This window comes from Taudactylus pleione, unplaced genomic scaffold (assembly GCF_031769625.1).
Source record: "Taudactylus pleione unplaced genomic scaffold, aTauple2 ptg000309l, whole genome shotgun sequence".
Classification (NCBI taxonomy): domain Eukaryota; kingdom Metazoa; phylum Chordata; class Amphibia; order Anura; family Myobatrachidae; genus Taudactylus; species Taudactylus pleione.
Window position 1 is genome coordinate 13115404 of NW_028284710.1, and position 20336 is coordinate 13135739.

The following is a 20336-nucleotide window of genomic DNA, read 5'->3' on the forward strand; positions in this document are numbered from 1 at the left end:
GGCGTTTTCTATTAACCTCACTTTTATAAATCATGTATTTGTGAGGTCAGTCACATACTGTGGTGTGCTACACAGTACCATATTTTTGGGCCTGTTTGTGTTGCATGCTGGTGAGTGCGGGGGTGTTAACACCGTATGTCCTCTGCTGATAAGTATTTATTGCATACTTACTGTATCATGTCTGATGAGGAGACTGAGCACTCCGGGGCTCCTGTGTTGCTTTCCTGCAGACGCTGTTCTGCTGGTGTTAATGGGGGGGATTTATCTCAGGATGGTCTTTGCGGGCAGTGCCAGCTGGCACCAGGCCCCTCTATACCCCCTATGCAGCAGGACCCCCCTTGGGCGATGTTTTCACAAGTGCTGACATCTATTGCAGATGTCGATCCCTACAGTGACCCCTTCTGGGGCATTGTCCCAGCACTCTATCTCCCATTCCCCGGATATTCCGCAGGTATTGCGGTCTCCCTCCGGGGCCCAGTCTGTGAGACAGTATTCGGGGCTTCCTGTGTATGTCCAGCCTCCCCCTGTATCACAACAGTCTGTAGTGCCTTTTCAGAGCTTCCCTCAGTCGGCTCCTCCGCCTTGGATGGATGTTCTCTCCAACTCGGTACAGAGTTTAGTGGCCTCATCCTCGGCTTTTCAGTCATTTTTGCAGGGTGATGTGCCACAGAAGGCGACCTAGCGGCCTGTTGTGGGTTTACTCACTGCGCAGGTATCAGCATCGGATCCCTCTTCAGATGATGGAGAGGTCCATGAGGATTCTGATTTGGGTGCTGTGGGACAGGAGGTTGAGCCTAGGTCCTCCATTAATGTTCCAGCATTAGTTAGGGCGGTGCGGGCTATTCTCAATATAGAAGAGGAGGCACCGGTCCCTAAGTCGAAGTTTCCTGACTTCAAGAAAGCAAAGGTTACTTCTAATGTGTTCCCTCTGTCCGATCAGTTGGCGGATCATATGGCGGCGGCCTGGCAATTACCCAGCAAGAGATTCCAACCGCAGAAAAGGTTGGCTTCTCATTATCCCTTTCCTGAGGATCATTGCAGGAAATGGGAGACTCCACCGGCGGTGGATTCACATCTCACTCGCTTGGTTAAAACCGCTACGCTACCATTGCCATCTATTTCCTCTTTAAAGGATCCAACGGACAGGAAAGTGGAGATTTGTTTGAAGTCCATTTACTCGCTCTCCGGAGCGGTGGCGCGCCCGTCCATGGCCATTTCCTGGGTGGCTAAAGCCATTGAGAACTGGGCCAATGCCTTGGAGGATTCTCTTACGGACGATGTTCCGGATGTTCAGAGAGCATTAGTGGCACAAATGAGGGATGCCGCTTCCTATATTGGGGAAGCGTCATTGGACGCAAGCATGTTAACCTCTAGAGTTTCGGCTGCGGCTGTGTCTGCTCGGAGATCCTTGTGGCTGCAATCCTGGAGGGCTGATGCGGACTCTAAAAAGGGTCTGGAGGCTCTCCCCTTTAATGGAGATTTGCAATTTGGTCCGGATTTGGACAAAATAGTGGATACCTTGGCTAAGTCCAAGTCGGCTTTCCTCCCTTCGGCTTCTGCGCCGGCTAGGGTGAGGAGCACTGCCGTTCGGTCCTTTCGGGTTCAGGGTAAGGCCAAGGGCCAGTCCTTCCCGAGACATTCAGCGACCAAAGTCTCATCCAAACCCAAAAAGCATATGGAATGCTTGGCGCCCCTCTTCCAAACAGGAGGATAAACCTGCTGCCTGATGGGACGGGCCTCTCCCTGGGGGACCCCAGAGTGGGAGGCCGACTCGCCCAGTGTTGGTTCAGTACCACCACGGATGCTTGAGTTCGAGAAGTAGTCTCTCAGGGGTACGCCCTGTCGTTTCGGTGCAGGCCGCCCCACCAATTTTTTTTGCACGAGTCCTTCGCTGGACAAGTCCAAAGCTTCGCATCTCTGTTTCTGGTGCAGAGACCCAATGGGTCTCATGGCCCTATTCTGAATTTAAGGTCTCTGAACAAGTACCTCAGAGTTCCCAGGTTCAGGATGGAAACATGGCGGTCCATCATCCTGGCGATGGAACCAGGGGACTTCATGGTCTCCCTCGTTATCCAGGACGCCTATCTCCATGTGCCCGTGGCACCGGCACATTAGCAGTACCTGAGGTTTGCTATCCTAAACCATCACTACCAATTTCGGGCGTTGCCTTTCGTTCTTTCCACGGCTCCGAGGGTTTTCACCAAGGTGAGGGCAGTCATGGCTGCCCACCTTCGGGGTCAGGGTATACGGCTGCTGCCGTACCTGGACGATCTGCTGCTGCTGGCGAGTTCCCCGGAGGTGCTTCTTCATCATCTACACCTGACAGTTGCTTGTCTTCAAGCACATGGGTGGTTAATAAATTGGAAGAAGTTGTCTCTGATCCCATCTCAACGGATGGTCCATCTGGGAGCACTTCTGAACTCCAGTCAACAAAGGATTTTCTTGACTCTGGAAAAGGTATCCTCCCTACAACTGAGGATACACGGTTGCCTAAGCAGTGGCAGGGTGTCAATACATTCGGCAATGAGTCCTGGGGTCCATGGTGTCGGCATTCGACATGGTGGAGTTCGCCCAGTTCCATTCCAGACCCCTGCAGGGGCAGATTCTTGTGGAATGGAACGGGTTGTCCCGCCGGATCCGATCCCAGATGCTGGTATTGTCCCCGGAAGTGCGCCGGTCCTTGGCGTGGTGGCTGCAGTCAGCTCATCTCAGCCAGGGTCGCCCCTTTTGGATTCCGGACTGGGTTCTGCTCACGACAGATGCCAGTCTCCGGGGTTGAGGAGCAGTGACCGGCTCGTTGTCTCTTCAGGGTCGTTGGTCGCGGAGGAGGCCGTACTTCCCATAAACATTCTAGAGCTACGGGCAGTGTACTGTGCTCTTCTGGCGTCAGGCACCGTTCTCGGAAGAGCAGTTCAGGTGCGATCAGAAAACACCACCACGGTGGCATACATAAATCACCAGGGAGGAACTCGCAGTTGAGCTGCGATGTCGGAAGTGTCCCAAATCCTGACTTGGGCGGAGTGCCACCTTCCAGCAATATCGGCAGTCTTCATCCCGGGAGTCCTCAATTGGGAGGCAGACTTCCTCAGCCGTCACGACGTGCATCCCGGGGAATGGTTGCTTCAACCAGAGGTGTTTCAGCTTCTCGTGGACAAGTGGGGACTGCCGGAATTGGACCTGATGGCCTCTCGTCACAATTACAAGTTGCCCATATACGGCTCAAGGACAAGGGACGCGGGCGCAAGCCTAGTGGATGCGTTGTCAGTGAAATGGTCGTTTCACCTAGCGTATCTGTTTCCTCCAATCTCCCTGCTCCCTCGGGTACTCAGAACAGGGGCCTGTCTGTAGACGCTCCGTACCTTCTGTTTCAACGTCGGGATCTGCTGTCTCAGGGTCCCTGCCTTTACCCGGATCTGGGTCGACTGTCTGACGGCATGGCTCTTGAGACAGCCGTCTTAAGGTCCCGAGGCTTTTCAGGCTCTGTCAACAGTACCATGCTTAGGGCATGTAAACCTGCCTCTACACGGATTTACCACAGAGTGTGGCACACTTACTTTCAATGGTGTGAGTCTAGAAGCTATGACCTTCAGGTGTTCAGAGTTTCTAGGATCTTGGCATTTCTGCAGTCAGGTCTTGACCTGGGCTTACGGCTTGCTTCCCTAAAAGTTCATGTATCGGCCCTGTCAGTGTGGTTCCAACGAAGGATTGCCTCACTGCCTGACGTTCACACCTTGTTCAAAGGTGTGCTGAGGATCCAGCCTCCCTTTGTGGCTCCGTGGGACTTGGCGGTGATTCTTCGGGTCCTGCAGGGACCTCCTTTTGAGCCTCTTGAGTCGGTTGACCTCAGGTGGTTAACACTTAAGACTTTGTTTCTCCTGGCTCTTGCTTCGGCCAGGAGGGTATCCGAGTTGGGGGCACTTTCCTGTAGCCCCCCCCTTCCTGATTTTTCATTCCGACAGGGCTGTGCTTCGCACCCGTCCTGAGTTTTTGCCTAAAGTGGTTTCTAAGTTCCACATAAATCAGGAACTTGTGGTACCAGCTTTTCAGGCTCCGGGTCTTCTGACTGGCGAGGCTTCGCCGGACGTGGTCCGGGCTCTCAGAATTTATGTTGAACAGACGGCCTCTGTTAGGAAGTCCGATTCGTTGTTCATCCTCTTGGGTTTCCATAAGAGGGGTTGGCCTGCCAACAAACAAACTTTAGCCTGTTGGCTTTGTTCTGTTATTAGGGAGGCTTATATACAGGAACGTTTGCCTGTTCTAGCCTCGGTTAAGGCTCATTCCACTCGGTCTGTAGGCCATTCTTGGGCTGCTAGACGTGGTGCCTCCGCTGTTCAGCTGTGCAAGGCAGCCACTTGGTCTTCAATTCAGATATTTTTGAGGTTTTATGCGTTTGACACCTTTGCCTCTCAGGATGCATCCTTCGGGCGCAGGATTCTCCTTTCTGCTCAGGAGCGTCCCCGCCCTTAGTTGAACTGCTTTGGGACATCCCCAAGGTCAACCCTGTGGACCCTGAAGTAGAAAACAAGAGATATGGTAAGAACTTACCTTTGTTATCTCTGTTTCTACGAAGTCCATAGGGTCCACAGGGCGCCTGCCCTGACGCACCTGGCTTCAAATGGGCTGTGGTACTGGTCACCGGTGTTTCCGTCACCCATTTCTGTGAGTATGGTTTCTTGTGTGTGCCAGTCTTCCTTCTCTCTGTTTAGTCTCCTCCTTCGGCCTAGGCTACTTACCAACTGAGGTGCCTGTGGCTCGGGGGCGGGGTATAGAGGAGGACCCAAGTGCATCCTGGGAGCTAAAGCTTTAACTGTATGGTGCCCTTGGATCCAGATCCAAGCTATACCCCAAGGTCAACCCTGTGGACCCTATGGACTTCGTAGAAACAGAGATAACAAAGGTAAGTTCTTACCATATCTCATGTTATTCGCACAGCATTTTTAGTGCTTTAAGTTCTATTGTAATAGCTGCCATGGAGTATTGCAAGAGAATACAGCAAATTATAATTTAAGGATGTGTTTTCTTCTAAATACTCCTTTCCAGCTAATATTTTCCTCCCATGTTGTTGAGATGTTATATATTTTTCAAAGAAGGAGTAGCCCATCTTAGAACTGTGGACATCCATTGTATTAGCTGCCAAGTAGTAATACTAATAAAAGGAATTGTCTGTAATTATAATTTGCTATGTTCTAGTCAGTTGTGTGTCATTACTAGTGTGCTAGACAACAGGGTGGTCAAGTGAATATTTGGTCGGGTGTTGAAGACACAGACACATGATGATATCCAGATACTATAAAGAAGACAGAGGAAACTGCAGACATACCCGATAAGATTCTTTTTCTTTCTTCAAAGTCTTCCTAAGGCAGTTAATTCATGCGTTAAAGTTTTGTCACTTTATACTAACATCATAGAATATGTAATCTACAAATGCATGTCAGATTGCTTTCTAATGACTGACTGTATTTTCGATGCAGGTGAGGAAAGTTGATGCTCCTAAAGATCAGCTGGATAAGGAGTGGGAAGAGTTTCAGAAAGAAATGCGTCAAGTTAATACTGTAAGTACTAATGTTATCCCCTTTTTTGTTTCTGTACAGCCCACTCCACTATGGCCCATGCTTTATCATGTTCTACATTAAATGGCGATCAAAAGTCATGTGTAATTTTCTATATGGGAATAAATTTACTTTCTTGTGAGCCCGTTGTCAGTAAAAAAAAAAAAAAACAACAACAGGCAACGTACATGTAATCATGGATCCCCAACTCATTTTGATGTCCAGGTTTCGGGCATTAGATAATTATCTTTTTTGATCTCTAAAAAATGTTTCCCATTGAATTTAAGTAGTTTGAGACACTGTGGGTCTGGTGCAGAGTTTATTGTGTGCCTGTTTGTGAAATGTACTGTATCTTTTGTGTAAGGCTCATTCTTCTGGGGCCAAGTAAGGGTCATGCTGAGTAGTACGCATGTCTGTTGCATCTCCACTTGCAACTGAAGAGGCATAACTGGGCTGTAACCGGGGCACTCGCTGTTCAGTGTTGACTGAACTGATTGCTATGCAGCATTGGATGTATGGGTTAAGTACGCTTGTTTCCACATATATATTTGGAGCAAATGATACAAGTGTTCACTGCAATGAGGATATTGATGAGGGGTGTATATAACGTTGCATACAGGTAAATATCTGCATTTATTTCTGTGTATGCAATGCAAATAGACTATTTGCATTCAGTTCTGCTTCAGCCTTTTGTTTCCAGTTGCCTTCCTTTACTATACTTTATTTCACTTGGAATGCTACAGGTATGTGCTAGATTTTATGCAAACATTACAGCACTAGTTGGAACATGGGGGGAGATGTACATAGAGGTGGTTTAGGGTACTTCTGTACTTTACGGACACATTGCAGAGAGAACCCAAGTGTCCTACACTCATTATTATCAATCATGGTAATGTCTAAATCCCCTTCATGGAGAGGACCCTGACGTCATCAGCTAGTATCCAGTGTCATTCCCAGTGTCCAGTGTCATTCCCTATCATCCTGGTTGGCATAGAGGGGATATATAACCTTGTAGCGAGCCACCGAGCCTGAAGCGTGGCGAGCGCATCAAGCCCACGAGGGGACAACTTTCGGTACTTCTGTACGTAAAGTACACAAGTACCATTTAAAACATTCATTGGGTTCTCTCTGCAATGAGTCCGTAAAGTACACAAGTACCTGGTTTAGTTTCAAATGTGCTATAACCAGCATTATTTAACACTTGCATCGGGCATCCACATGTATGAAAGCAGATAACATAGATGTTTGCAGATACCATAGAGAAAAGCGATTCTCTAACAGTTTTTTGTGGAAATCATGCAGCTATTACTAAAAAAAAACGTTAAGCCTGCTTTTGTGGCTTATCATTTTATCACATATGGGTAGGATGGAATCTGTACGTAATGCCGGCGGATCAAATACCGACAGCGGCAGCCCGACGGAAATCCGAACTGCAGCAGGTAAGTACCCTAACCCTCCCTTAGTGGTGCCTAACCCTAACCTCCCCCCGTTAGTGCCTAAACCTAACACCCCCTCCCTGCACCCTAAAACTAACCCTCCCAGGGGTGGTGCCTAACCCTAACCTCCCCTTTCCCTACTTTAAACCAGGGGGGGTGCCTAACCCTAAGTCTCCCTGGGGGTCCCTAAACCTAACCCTCCCACCACGGCTAAATGCTAAGACAACCGGCTTACCTTCGCTCGGTATGCCGGGTGTCGGGATTTTGTAGTGGGGCCTAATCCCGATGCCTATCTTTAGTCCCATGTCGGGATATCGTCGGGCGGGATAGCACCCGCCGGTATCCTGACTGCATCCCGGGTAGGATTACCTACCGATGTGTACTGTCCAAAAACGGCGTCTATAGTGGTCTGCCTGCAAATAAGGTATCGTGTTTGCGAGATCTTGCGCATGTATTTGTGGGGTCGTCCAGGAGCCAAGACGGCGCGCATCAGCACTAGGAATCGCCAGAGAGGATAGTTTTCTCTCCCAACCCACTTCGGTGATGAGATGTTAATACATCTAGGCGTTATTGCTTCATTCTTCGCCTCGATAAGAGATGGAGCAGGTAGAGCTATAGCAGTACAATAATACTTCTCTCCCTTGGTGGGCAAGTGTTACAGATGTTAGGCTCACTCATTGTTAAGAAGTGTGAATACAGATGTATCCACATACACCTTTGTTCAAATTGTGCCAAATGGCTCCATTTGGTGCACCACAACCTTTGCGACTTACAGTAGTGGGTCCCGATGCACGTTTTCTCAAAATATGCGTCTTAATCGCATGGCTAATTAAACAAAATTAAAATAAATGCAAGGGTACATTGACTGCTGGATATCATGTACTGTATTCAACAAGGCACTAATAAAAAGCTAAAGACAGAATCCCGATACAAACAACTGTGCCATGCATAATTATGCGTCTTTACACCAATTATTTTACAAAAAAAGTACTAATTACATGGTGTGAGACTTTTTATTCATGTTACGATGCAAGTAAGACACAAAATGTAGGAAAATGTATGAATTGCTACCCGTGGCAGAGAGCCAAGTGTCTCGGGCCATATGGCACATAATAGCTAGGTGAATGAGGACACCTCTGTATAACTTTTTAGGCACTGAATTTGTTATGATAAGGGGAGTTAGTTTTTTGCTTGTTTGATTTATAGCTATTTAATTTTGAGAAGATCTGGTTTACATGAAACCCTTTTCTAATGTTACATTTTTGTTGAAGGTTTCTGAAGCGATCGTTGCCGAAGAGGATGAGGAAGGTCGATTGGATCGTCAGATTGATGAGATTGATGAGCAGATGTGTGTATTCTTGGTTTGAGTTCATAAAAATAACAGCTTTATTTTTTTAATTATTACTTATTAATACATTATATTTTTAGTTTTCAAACTATTGTAAGATTGTTGAATATACATCATGTCTGTTGAAATGCACTTTATTGAAAGCTGCAATTTACTGAGGTCACACTTGACAGATTTCTTAAAGAACCTTTTTCAGACCATCCTACTGACAATAAAATTTGCCAGAATGATGATTTTGGGACTAATGTAACTTCAGTTCTGGTAAATAAACAATCTTATTCTACTGCCAGTTACATATAAATTTTGCATTCACTTTATGACAAGCCAGTGTACAGCATCGACATATGCATAATATGTCTATGCTGTACACTAAATTAATGTTTACATTTCAGATACTAATTACTACTATTACTGCTACTAATTACTGCATGCTTAAAACATGTTTTGAAAACAAAATTTACAGGCACATAACTTGATTATTCTTTTTGTGTTTATTTTTTATTTTGAGCATGTTTTTTGATTGGCAAACATTCAAAATTGATATAACAGATTTATAAATACAGTAAGTTACGTTTGTTATGTCTCATTATAAAAAAAAACAACCTACAGTGCTGTGAAACCCTCAAATTTAATTTAGCCTTACTATTGACCAGTTACTTTAGAGTAACAATAAGCTCCAGACATGGATCTTTTTATGTGGAAAACATAGCCGCTCTCTAAAACAGTGTGCAGCTGGAATGTTCACCATCTAAATTTGTCTACTGTGAAAGTCTAATCTGTTTCTGTGTCCACATGAACTCCATAAACAAGCTCCACTTGAAGATGTAGTCGCAACAAAAGTGAAATGCAAAATAGTCTGTTAACCATAAACATCTTTATTCATTAACTTTTATTTATATAACTCCAACATGTTATGCAGCACTTTACAGATAATGTTTACTCATTTAATTCTATTATGTCCCAGTGGAGCTCACAGTTTAGTTAAGGCAAAGCAATCACCGATATGAATCAACGTCTAGAAATATTATTTCTCTTTCATCACATGAGGTACACTGGAGCCAGCAGTATGGCTTAGGCACTTTAAATATGAAACTGTTTGTTCCCCTCCTCCTCCTATATTTGCATCCTATAGGGATCTTTTTTTATTTTTTTGCTAGTGCTCACAGAACATGGCATTTTTTAGTTCAGCTGCCTTTGACGCCTTGTTTGGTAGTTTCATTTTTATTTTCTTCTTCAGGGTCCATAGGGCTCCACAGGGAGATAATGGGGTGTAGATGCTATTTGGAGGACCAAACACCAACAGCAAAGCTTTTTTCTATTCCAGGATGCTCCGGTCCTTTTCTCTAAACCCCACCCACAGCCTGAAGGCAACTCTGTTTTGTTGATGTCTGGTAAGATCTGGATCAATATTAAGCGGGCCATACAGTGCGATGTTTTGCACGAAGTGGACGATTATGATCAATTGTAATGATCAATCGTGTGTTGATTTTGTATGTTTATGATGCCGATGCGTGTCCCTGCCATCGTATAGCTGGATCGTAGATCTTACGGCAAAACCGTAAGATTGTGACATCTATTGTGTACAATGTGATACACATTAGCTTCGGAACGATTAATCATACACCATTTGAACACATCGTATGGAGAATTTCAAGGGAAATTGTACAACACATCGTGACGTTTCAATATCGCACCGTATATGGCCGGCATTAGAACAGTGGGGCTGCAGCCCAAGCTTCATTTTATGATTTATTTTTATTTGAATTTTTTACTATAGAGCAAGCCGTGCTAGACAGTCCTCTAGACATCTGCACTGCTGCTCCATCACCCCTCCGCAGTGCCGCAACTCCAGCTATTGGCTAGGTACTCTCGACGGGGCTCCATGGGGACCTAGCTAGCGGGACTCTTCGGACCCAGACTGCAGCTGGCACTCAAGGAGACAAGTAAGGCAGGTTCCCACTTGCGGGAACCCACGTCTATGCGTGCAGTCTTACCTCCGGTCTCGGGAGAAATACCGGAGGCGTTAATGTGGACACCGGTTCATTCAGAACTCCACTAGGCCACCAGGGCATAACCTATACTGGCGCAGGGGACAGCTAAGGCCAGGGACCCGGTGGTTGATGTCGGCATAGGGGAGAAGGTCCTCTCACTGCGGCCCCTAACCCAGCTCAGGGCGCCATTCCATTGCGGTCTTGCCGCCCCTGAGCTTGCTACTCCCTCACCCTTCGCCCCCTCAGAGTCTTACAGCAGCCATTATCTGAAACAGCCTCAGGTTTCCGGGAATGCTGGGTCCTGTGTCCCTGTATACCTCTCCGAGGAGCCAGGTTATACAGCTCTATTTCCTACCAGCCACTGCGATCTGTGTAGTTGAATTTAATGCCCACTGCAGTTAACTTGTATGCTCTGCATTGTTTGTGACTTGTACTAGCGCTGCTGTCTGTCTATTTTTCTCAACTGTCAGTTTATACATTTCCCTTTCTTTCATTATAACCCTGGAATACTGAAATATAGGGGATTCATTGTACCTCACATCTACCTGTATTTGTGAGGGCTATCTCATACTGTATATCTGGGTTGTGCACTACACTGTGCCATATTGTACATATATATGGGTTGCTCACTGTAAGTCCTGTTTAGCAGGCTTAGCTTCAGAGGTTCTCATTCAAGATGGTCTATGTGCATCTTGTTTTATGGCACCTGGCCCATCAGTCCCTGCATCCTCTCCTCAGGAACCCCCCCATGGCTTCTTTTTTCACAGGTGTTGGCAAAAATGCAGACCACCTAGCGATCCCTGTGGTAGCTCCCCCTATGGGATGGCCACAGCAGGTACTCCCCGCAAATCCTTTGCCTAACCCATGGGCAGACGTACTTTCTACCTCAGTGCAGAGTCTGGCGGCTACCTCTACAACCTTTCAACAAATCTTGCAAAAGGAGTGACCCTTACCTAGTAAACCTACTAAGCGTGCTGTGTTATCTTCCCAGTACACCCAGCTATTAGAATCTGAGTTATCATCTGGGGAGGCAGAAGATGCAGACCTATTTCACTCTGACTCCCCTTCTGGAGAGGAGGAGCCCCCCTCTAAATTGAATATACCTGTACTTGTGAAAGCTGTCAAGTCTATTCTTCAAATAGAAGAGGTAGAACCCACTCCTAACGCAAAAGAGCCACTCTTTTTAAGCGACAGAAGGTAGTTTTGCCAGAGTTTCCTCACTCTGATCAGCGATCTGATCTAATGAGTGAAGCATTAAAGGTTTCGGCTGCCTAAAGACTTGATTTCTTTTTACCCTCTTTCAGCTACCGATTGCTGCAGTGGATTCCCACGTTACATGCCTGGTTAAGAACACAACCTCCTTAAAGGAGACTGCGAATAGAAGGATTGAAGCTTGCCTGAAGTCTATATACTCTCTTACAGGAGCTATTACTCGTCCCTACAGGGTTAAGGACTGGACAGAGGCCCTAGAGATACATTTCCCTATGATGCTTCGAAGGAACAGCTGTGCTACATCTCTCACATTAGGGATGCAGCCTCCTATTTAGGAGAAGAAGCTTTAAAAACTGGTCTCCTAGCTTCCAAGACATCTGCTACTTCCGTGGTAGCCTGCCGTATCGTTTTGCTTCGCTCATGGAAGCCAGACTCTGACTCAAAAGGCTTTGGGGAGTCTGCCTTACTCTGGGAGATCCTGTTTGGCCCAGAATTGGACAAGATTGTGACTACCTTGGCAGCTTCTAAGATGGCGTTCTTGCCCTCTGCATCTACTACGAAGCCTCTGATGTAATCCTTTAGTCCCCATGGAAAAGCTAAAGGTCAATCCTTTACACGGCAGTCTGCATCCACAAAGGCCTCCAAGCCTAGGCCCAAACAGGCTTAGGCTACTAGATGTCCGCCTACCAAATCTGAGGATAAGCCTTCAGCCTGACGGTGTGGGCTCCCAGGGTGGGAGGCGACTTCTTCGGGCGTCAGACCACCACAGATGCCTGGGTACAAGAAGTGGTCTTTCACGGATACGCACTCTCATTCCTGAGGCGGCCCCTCCAGCAGTTCTTTTGCACAGGACCTCTATCTGACCCAAGCAAAGCCCTGCTCCTCCAGAAGGCTGTTCAGTCCTTTCTGCTCTTGGGGGTAATAATTCTGGTCTCCTCATGACTGCGAGGGATGGGTTATTATTCTACCCTTTTCTTGGTTCAGAAGTCCAACAGGTCTCATTGGCCTATCCTCAACCTCAAGTCTCTGCCCAGGTTTCATACGCTCTATTGTTCTGGCTATGGAGCCTGGGGACTTCATGATGTCTCTGGACATTCAAGACGCTTACCATTCAATACACGCCCTTTCATCATCAGTATCTCCGGTTTGCTGTCCTACAGCTACATTACCAATTTCAAGCACTGCCTTTTGGGCTTTCTACAGCTCTTCGGGTCTTTACCAAGATCATGGCTGTTATGGCGGCCTATCTTCATCTTTAGGGGATCAGACTGCTCCCATACTTGGACAATCTCTTGCTCTTAGCAAGCTCCCGAGAGATTCTTCACCACCATCTACAAGTAACCATTGCCTTTCTACAAATGCACGGTTGGCTGATAAACTGGAAAAAGTCTTCCCTGACCCCTTCTCAAAGATGGGTACATCTGGGAGCCTTCCTAGACTCGCAGGCTCAGGGAATCTTCCTGACAGCAGACAAAATATCTGCACTACATCACCGAGTGTGCAGTTTACTCCACAGTCGCTGAGTGTCAATTAACTGTGCAATGCAGACCTTTGGATCCATGGTGTCCACCTTCGACATGGTGGAGTTTGCTCAGTTCCACTCCAGGCCCCTACAACACCTGCCCCATCTGCTCAGATCCCAGACGATGTGCCTCTCTCCGTAGGAACATCTGTCCCTATCCTGGTGGCTACAGATGTCCCACTTAAACGAGGGTCGTCCCTTTTGGATCCCGGACTGGGCACCCATCACCATGGACACAAGCCTCCGCGGGTGACTGCACTAATCGGCCAGCCTTCCTTTCAAGGATGCTGGACTCCAGCCGAGGCGATCTTACCAATCAATGTCCTGAAACTCTGAGTCGTCTACAAAGCTCTCACTCTGGCTCAGAATATTCTCCAGGGCAGGCCAGTACAAGTACAGTCCAACAACGTCACGGTGTTGGCCTACCTCAATCACCAATGAGGCACTCTGAGTCGGTCAGCAATGGCAGAAGTATCCCGCATTTTCACATGGGCCGAACGCCATCTCCCAGACATCTCCGCAGTGTTCATACCGGGGATTCTCAATTGGGAAGCGGCGTGCATGCAGGGGAGTGGTCTCTACATCCAGAAGTCTTTCCGCTCCTAGTGGACAAATGGGGTCTACCGGAAGTGGACCTCATCGCCTCACGACACCATCACAAGCTTCCAGTGTACGGGGCCAGGAGAAGGGACCCTGACGCAGCCTTCGTGGATGCATTATCTGTGAGGTGGACCTTCCATTTGGCGTACCTCTTTCCTCCAGTCTCCCATCTTCCTCGGGTTCTTCGGAAGTGCAAGCAAGTAAGGGGCATGGTCCTGTTGGTAGCTCTGGCTTGGCCCAGATACCATTGGTACTCCGATCTTCAAAGCCTCTGCATAGACACTCCTCTCCAACTTCCTCTATGACCAGACCTGTTGTCTCAGGATCCCTATCTACATCCGGACCTGACCCGTCTGTCTTTAATGGCTTGGTTCTTGAGACATCCCTCCTCAGGTCTAAAGTGTTTTCTAGCTCCAGACCATGCTCAGAGCGTGTAAACTGGCCTCTGCCAGGATTTATCACTGGGTGTGTCATACATATTTCCAGTGGTGTGCTACTAGGAACTATGACCCTCAGGTTTTTACAGTTTCTAGAATCCTTGCCTTCTTCAAGCTGGATTGGATCTCTGACTCCGCCTAGCATCTCTGAAAGCGCATGTCTCTACTCTGTCCATCTGGTTCCAACTCAGAATTGCTCCTCTGCCGGATGTTCACACCTTCCTGCAGGGTGTTCTCCATATACAACCTCCCTTTGTCCCTCCTTGGCTCCGTGGGATTTGTCAGTGGTTCTCCATGCTCTTCAGGAACCTCCATTTGAACCTTTTAGATTTAGTAGACTTCCAATGGCTCACTGCAAAGACTTTTTTTTTTTTTTTTTTTCTTCTGGCTATAGCATCTGCCCGTAGGGTATCTGTTTTAGGGGCACTTGACACATTTATGATCTTTCATCCGGACAGGGCTGTTCTTCAAACACGCCCTGGCTTTCTTCCCAAGGTGGTCTCTCGTTTCCACCTTAATGAGGAAATTGTGGTTCCGGCCTTTCAATCACCGGACCTCTTGGCAGGTGAAGCCTCTTTGGATGTGGTCCGTGCTCTGAAGATCTACGTGGACCGTACTAGTTCCATCAGGAAATCGGACTCCCTCTTTGTCTTAGCCATCCCTTCTTGTGGAATCCATATAACAGACAGACTCTGGCCAGATGACTTCTCATGATTATCTCACAGGCTTACACGCAGGCTGGCCTTCCTGTGCCGGCTACAGTATCTGCTCATTCTACTCGCTCTGTAGATCCCTCTTGGGCAGCCTGCTGTGGCACGTCTGCCGAACAACTATGCAAGGCGGACTTGTGGCCTTCTGTCCACACCTTTCTTAGGTTCTTGAAAAACCTCTAAATACATTATTATGTATTGGGAGGGAGTCCAAGGGGTACTGCACTGTGTGTTATAATTTTTACATTAAAATGAGGATTATTCCCTACTTTTCCCCTAGTACGGAGCAGCAAACTAAAATCCATGTTATCTCCCATTGAGACCTGTGTTAAATAAACACTGACTTCTAATTGAAAAATAGTCGCTATGGGTTTCTCGCAGCTAATTAAATCTCACTCAGACTCAAACATTAAATAATTAAGGTTACATACGGTATATTTACATTTTTTTTTTTTGCTTTGATATTCCTTGATACCATGATTTGTACTCCCAGTGAGTGGTATTAATACCTTATACTGCTGCTCACAATAATTGGAAGACACTTTTATATACATGCATTTTGCCTAGTCATCTTGAATGTCATCTCGTCACCTGAAACGTAATATTTCTAAAACAGAATTAATTATATTTCCACCAGCCAATTACAGTTACCAACCTGATCTCTTTATCACTGTTGATAACTGAACAATCCACCCCGCCCCACAAGCTCGCTGCCTTGGTGTCATCCTTGACTCTGAACTGTCCTTTGTTCCCCACATTCAAACTGTCTCAAAATCATGTTACATACATCTAAAAAACATATCCAAAATTCGGCCATATCTCACACAAGACACTGCAAAAACTCTAATCCATGCACTCATTATTTCCCGCATTGACTATTGCAATAGTCTCCTTACTGGTCTTCCCCAAAACAGGCTATCACCATTACAATCCATTATGAATGCAGATGCAAGGCTAATCTTCCTTGCCAAACGTTCATCGTCTGCTCCCCCATTCTGTCAGTCCCTCCATTGGTTGCCGGTGTTCTACCGTATTCAATACAAGATACTGTTACTTACACATAAGACCATTATCCAAACCACACCAACATGCATCTCTTCACTCATCTCAAAATATCTCCCAACCTGACCTCTCTGCTCAGCACAAAATCTGCGTCTCCCAGCCCCACGCATTACTTGCTCCCATTCACGGTTACAGGACTTTCTTCGGGCTGCATCCACTCTATGGAATACCTTACCACGCACAATAAGACTTACCTCTAGTCTTCAATCCTTCAAGTGTTCCCTGAAAACTCACCTCTTCAGACAAGTTTATCAGATTCTAGAACCGACCACATAACCTTCATAGCTGCCATGTCTTATTACATCCCCTCTCACAGTCCACACATAACCTCACACATTGTCTTTCTTTCACATACTCCTGACATTTGGCGGACATTCCTGTGTGACTGGATCATGCAGCCCACCAAGAAACTCTGCAGTCTGGCTGGACCAAATTGCAATATATATAGCACCTATCCTTGTGTATCAATGCCTGTTTCCCTACAGATTGTAAGCTTGCAAGCAGGGCCCTCTTACCTCTGTCTGTCTGTTATTACCCTGTTTTGTTCTCTAAATGTTTCCAATTGTAAAGCGCAACGGAATATGCTGCGCTATATAAGAAACTGTTAATAAATAAAATAAATAGTCATTGATATTATAATTAGGATAGATACAGATGTGTCCTCGTACACCTAGCTCCAGTACACCATGTGGCATGAGACGCCTAGTGCGAGGGAGCTGCCAGATTCCGTGCGACTCTGCTTGCGCTGAGCGTCTTTTTCGCATCTTTTTCACACGAAAATGTGTCTGTCGCAACCCACTTTGAGACCGCAGTGATTGATCTGATATGGACACTTGTGTCTACAATCAACTGTTCTGACATTCAGAATATAGACACTAATATCGAATGGTTCGAAATGTCGACATATTTGTTTATAATGTTGGCGTTGACCAAAATGTTGTCATGGAGACCACGTCAACGTATTTATTGATGTCGACATTCTCTTTGTCATTTTGATTGTTAATTAGTATACTCCAGTCAAAGATATAGTGAGCATTGTACAGTATTTAGAGACACTGTGGCACACTTGTAAAACCATTATTAAATATCCTAAAATACCACATGGGATAGTACACAGACAAAATTCTCTATATAAGGAATTTTATGCAGTCAACCTAGAATAATAATCAATTTGTAACCCATACTTAAAAACTTCTGGTAGAGAAATGCAATTACCTATAAAGCACTATTCAACTCCTATTGCTACTCATTCTGACAACTTTTACATGAAGTGCAACTATATATAGAACACTAAATGGTACTTGGCATATATTCCATTTAGAAGTTCAAAACCCACAACTGTTATAATATGCAGTAGTGTTCATTCTAGCACCCTGCACCTTTCACAACATGTGCAGTTCCTCTTTCCTGCCTGGGGTGCCGCTCTCTGCTCTGGTGCTTATAGCAAACTAAGCTGATGCAACAGACTGCTGAGATACAGACCAAAATGTGCTAGAAGCATCAGAGCAGAGGGAGACACTCAAGGCAGGAAAGAAGAACTGCATGGATTGTGACAGGTGCAGGGTGCTATAATGAACAGTATACAGTGTAGACCTTCTATCGGATATACAAATGTTTCAGGAAACTACAACTATGTATAAAGCATTCAATAGTATTTAGTAAATTTTCCATTTGACAGTTTAAAGCTGTTGTGTTGCTAAGTGTAACAAAAAATGTAACTGTTGTACAACAGTCTTTCATATATGTCTGTCTTTGGAATAAAATCCTTAGGGAAATGCGTGTCAGCATTCACGGTTTTCCTGTGACCTGCTCTCAGGCAGCTGCAACACTGCCACATTAACACTCTACATCATGCACCTACAATGCCTCACGGATCTCTCTGTGGATGGGAGGTGCAGGGGCAGATTAATGTGTTTTACTCCTCTACATGCATGCACACCATGATTTAAGAACTAGTGTGAGTATTCATCCTACTAAGAAGCTTGGGGTGTCATCAGGGTCCAGTGTTCCTCATAGAAGGAAAGTGAATCGGATATTTATATTTCCATTAAATCCATCTTGAATCCATTTAATATTCTTATAATTTTGTACTGTTAAAGATTTACCAAATGTTGAGATTAGGAGTTATTTGTTCTGCGATTGTTTTTGTTTTGTTTTGTTCTGTTCTTTTGGGTCATGGTTAGATAAATAAATGAGTTCTTTGCAAGATGAGGATATAGGTATTACAATTACCACAAACAGTGTTGTACTTATTTCAAGTGAAAAAAGTCCTATGGTAGACTCTGGGCCGAATTCAATTCAGTGCGATGTTGAATAGCTGCGGGAGGGAGCTCCCGCAGCTGTTCAGTACAATGCGCTGTTTTAATGGCTAAAGGATTTATTCTCACACCCCCCCTGGGGATGCGAGGAGAAATCCGACAAAAGTGCCGGGCGTGCAGTTGTTTGCCGGCTTGGCGCAGCGCTAACAGCCGCTTGCCCGGCACTTTAATCAGAAAATGCACCTTTTAACACCCAGGTTAAGTCGCGAGAACCGGCATTCTCAGATTTAACCCATTCCCGACAAGGCAAACAGCGCATTGTATTGAATAGCTGCAGGAGCTCCCTTCCGCGGCTATTGAACATCGCACTGAATTGAATACTCCCATTATCCTTATGTTCCATTGTTCTCTAATAAATCAGGGGGAATTTAACTTAAGTATAAAAAAAAATATCACATTTGCACTCTGTATAATATTATATAAATGAATATCCCTACCATATTGAAAGAACATGGTTTTTTGTGCACTTTTTTTCTAACTGGTTATTTTTATTTTCTATATTCGGGTAACAATATAATAAGTTGGTAGTCTATTCTAATTCTACTGAACCCATACTTTAATGCTTGAAATAAGTGGTCAAGTTGGTCTGTAATGATTTGCCAGAATGTGTTGTAGGTTACATGTTGTGGAATAATTACATGTTACAGTGATGAGGTAAAATATAAATATTGATGTTTTCATAACTTACTGTATGCATCTAATTTGTTTAACTGTTTCTTGATTTAATTTGTAGTGAATGTTACCGTCGTATTGAGCACTTGAGGAACCGTAAGAATGTTTTACATGATACATTGATAGAAGCTATGAGATCCAAAACCAGTGAAGAGGAGCAGGATGTTGTTGGAAAAGATGATGGGGAAATGCTGCCAATGCTTACTCAGAACTGGCGTGAAAAAGGGGCCTTTCTTTAGCCTGCAGTACTTGTCTATTGTATAATTGTACAAACTGTGTTTTTTTTTTTTTTAATATTAAACCCTTTGGGGAAGTTATTCCAGGTGGCTGATTCAGGCTTACCACTAACATATGTAAATTGTTATTTAGCAATTTCAATGGAATACAGTTAATTGTTTACAATAACTTCACTGGCTACTGTGTTTGTTATTTAATAGTTACCATAATTGTTATTTTGTATTGGTTCACATCACCAATATTTTTGTCACATATTTGTAAAGACATTTTTGGGTTGGTCAAAATGTATTTGTGTTCTGTTTGTACTGTATTATGAAATTATTTTATTTTGATATTTTAGAACTAGGGAGTCTATTTAGTTATTTTTGTCTTTTTTCTGTGGAATTTACAATGGGGGTTTTTAAAGCAATTATTTTGCATTATTAAATCTGTTTTATAGATCTTACATTCATAGATATATCTAGATTATATTTAAAATATCTAGGGGCCCATTTATCAATAATCACATACTCACTGTGATCTGGGCGTAATATTAGCACCCTTGATCGCATTACAGTATGCAATATTAGTGCCAGAATGTATTAAATTGCACATGCAGGGACCGAAACCCGTCCCTGTGATGTGCTCAATGTGGTCTCTTCACTCCTGTACTGGTCATTGCAGCCCCATCGCCAGGGAGGGTCCCGAAAGAACCCTCTGCCGGTTAGTTTTGTACCATGTTTAGGTAGCGTTGGCCACAGGCCAAGCTTGGTAAATTCAACAGCATTGCATCTCCCATAGAACCTATGGGCGTTGCAGCTGCTGTCGTATATGGAGGGACCGCAGCAGATATCTCTGCAGCTAATGCCATCTAAAAATCCCTCCATAGTTCATTTAGGGGAAACTTAATGTGTGGGTATCCTCCGAAAACGAGTGTTTTCATGAAATATGCTGCAAATATTTAATAATAAATGTGCCCACTAGTGCTTTACAAAATATTATGTTGTAATTTTATTTTTGTAATATTTTTTTCTTAAATATCTAAAAAAGTATGTTCAAGTTGAAAACTGAATTCCACACACTTATTTAAAACAGGTTCTCAATCCCAGTCTTCGAGTACCACAAACAGGTAATGGTTTGTGGAGTTCTTTAATCATGAACAAGTGAGTTAATCTATTTTGCTAAGTCAGTAATTATTTAGCCACAGGATGTAAAGCAACATATTTTTTAAAATATCTACAATCTCCGCAACCCACAAACTAT

General features: G+C 44.9%; 1 protein-coding gene across 2 annotated transcripts in view; it reads left to right on the forward strand.

Moving 5' to 3' along the window:
* The window catches only part of ZNF830 (zinc finger protein 830), an 89070-nt gene extending 69808 nt beyond the window's left edge, over positions 1 to 19262 (forward strand). Inside the window, exons 8-11 of one of the 2 annotated variants that reach the window (XR_015868743.1) lie at positions 5472 to 5552; positions 8257 to 8333; positions 9571 to 9724; positions 18919 to 18972. Coding sequence is in view for 1 of the 2 variants with exons in the window: in XM_088442369.1 (XP_088298495.1) it covers positions 5472 to 5552; positions 8257 to 8333; positions 18919 to 19096 (336 nt within the window). In the remaining variant the exon portion in view is untranslated. Of the gene's footprint in view, positions 1 to 5471; positions 5553 to 8256; positions 8334 to 9570; positions 9725 to 18918 lie in introns of both variants that reach the window. The other variant, XM_088442369.1, reaches the window with a different exon arrangement.
* Positions 19263 to 20336: the final 1074 nt, after the last annotated feature.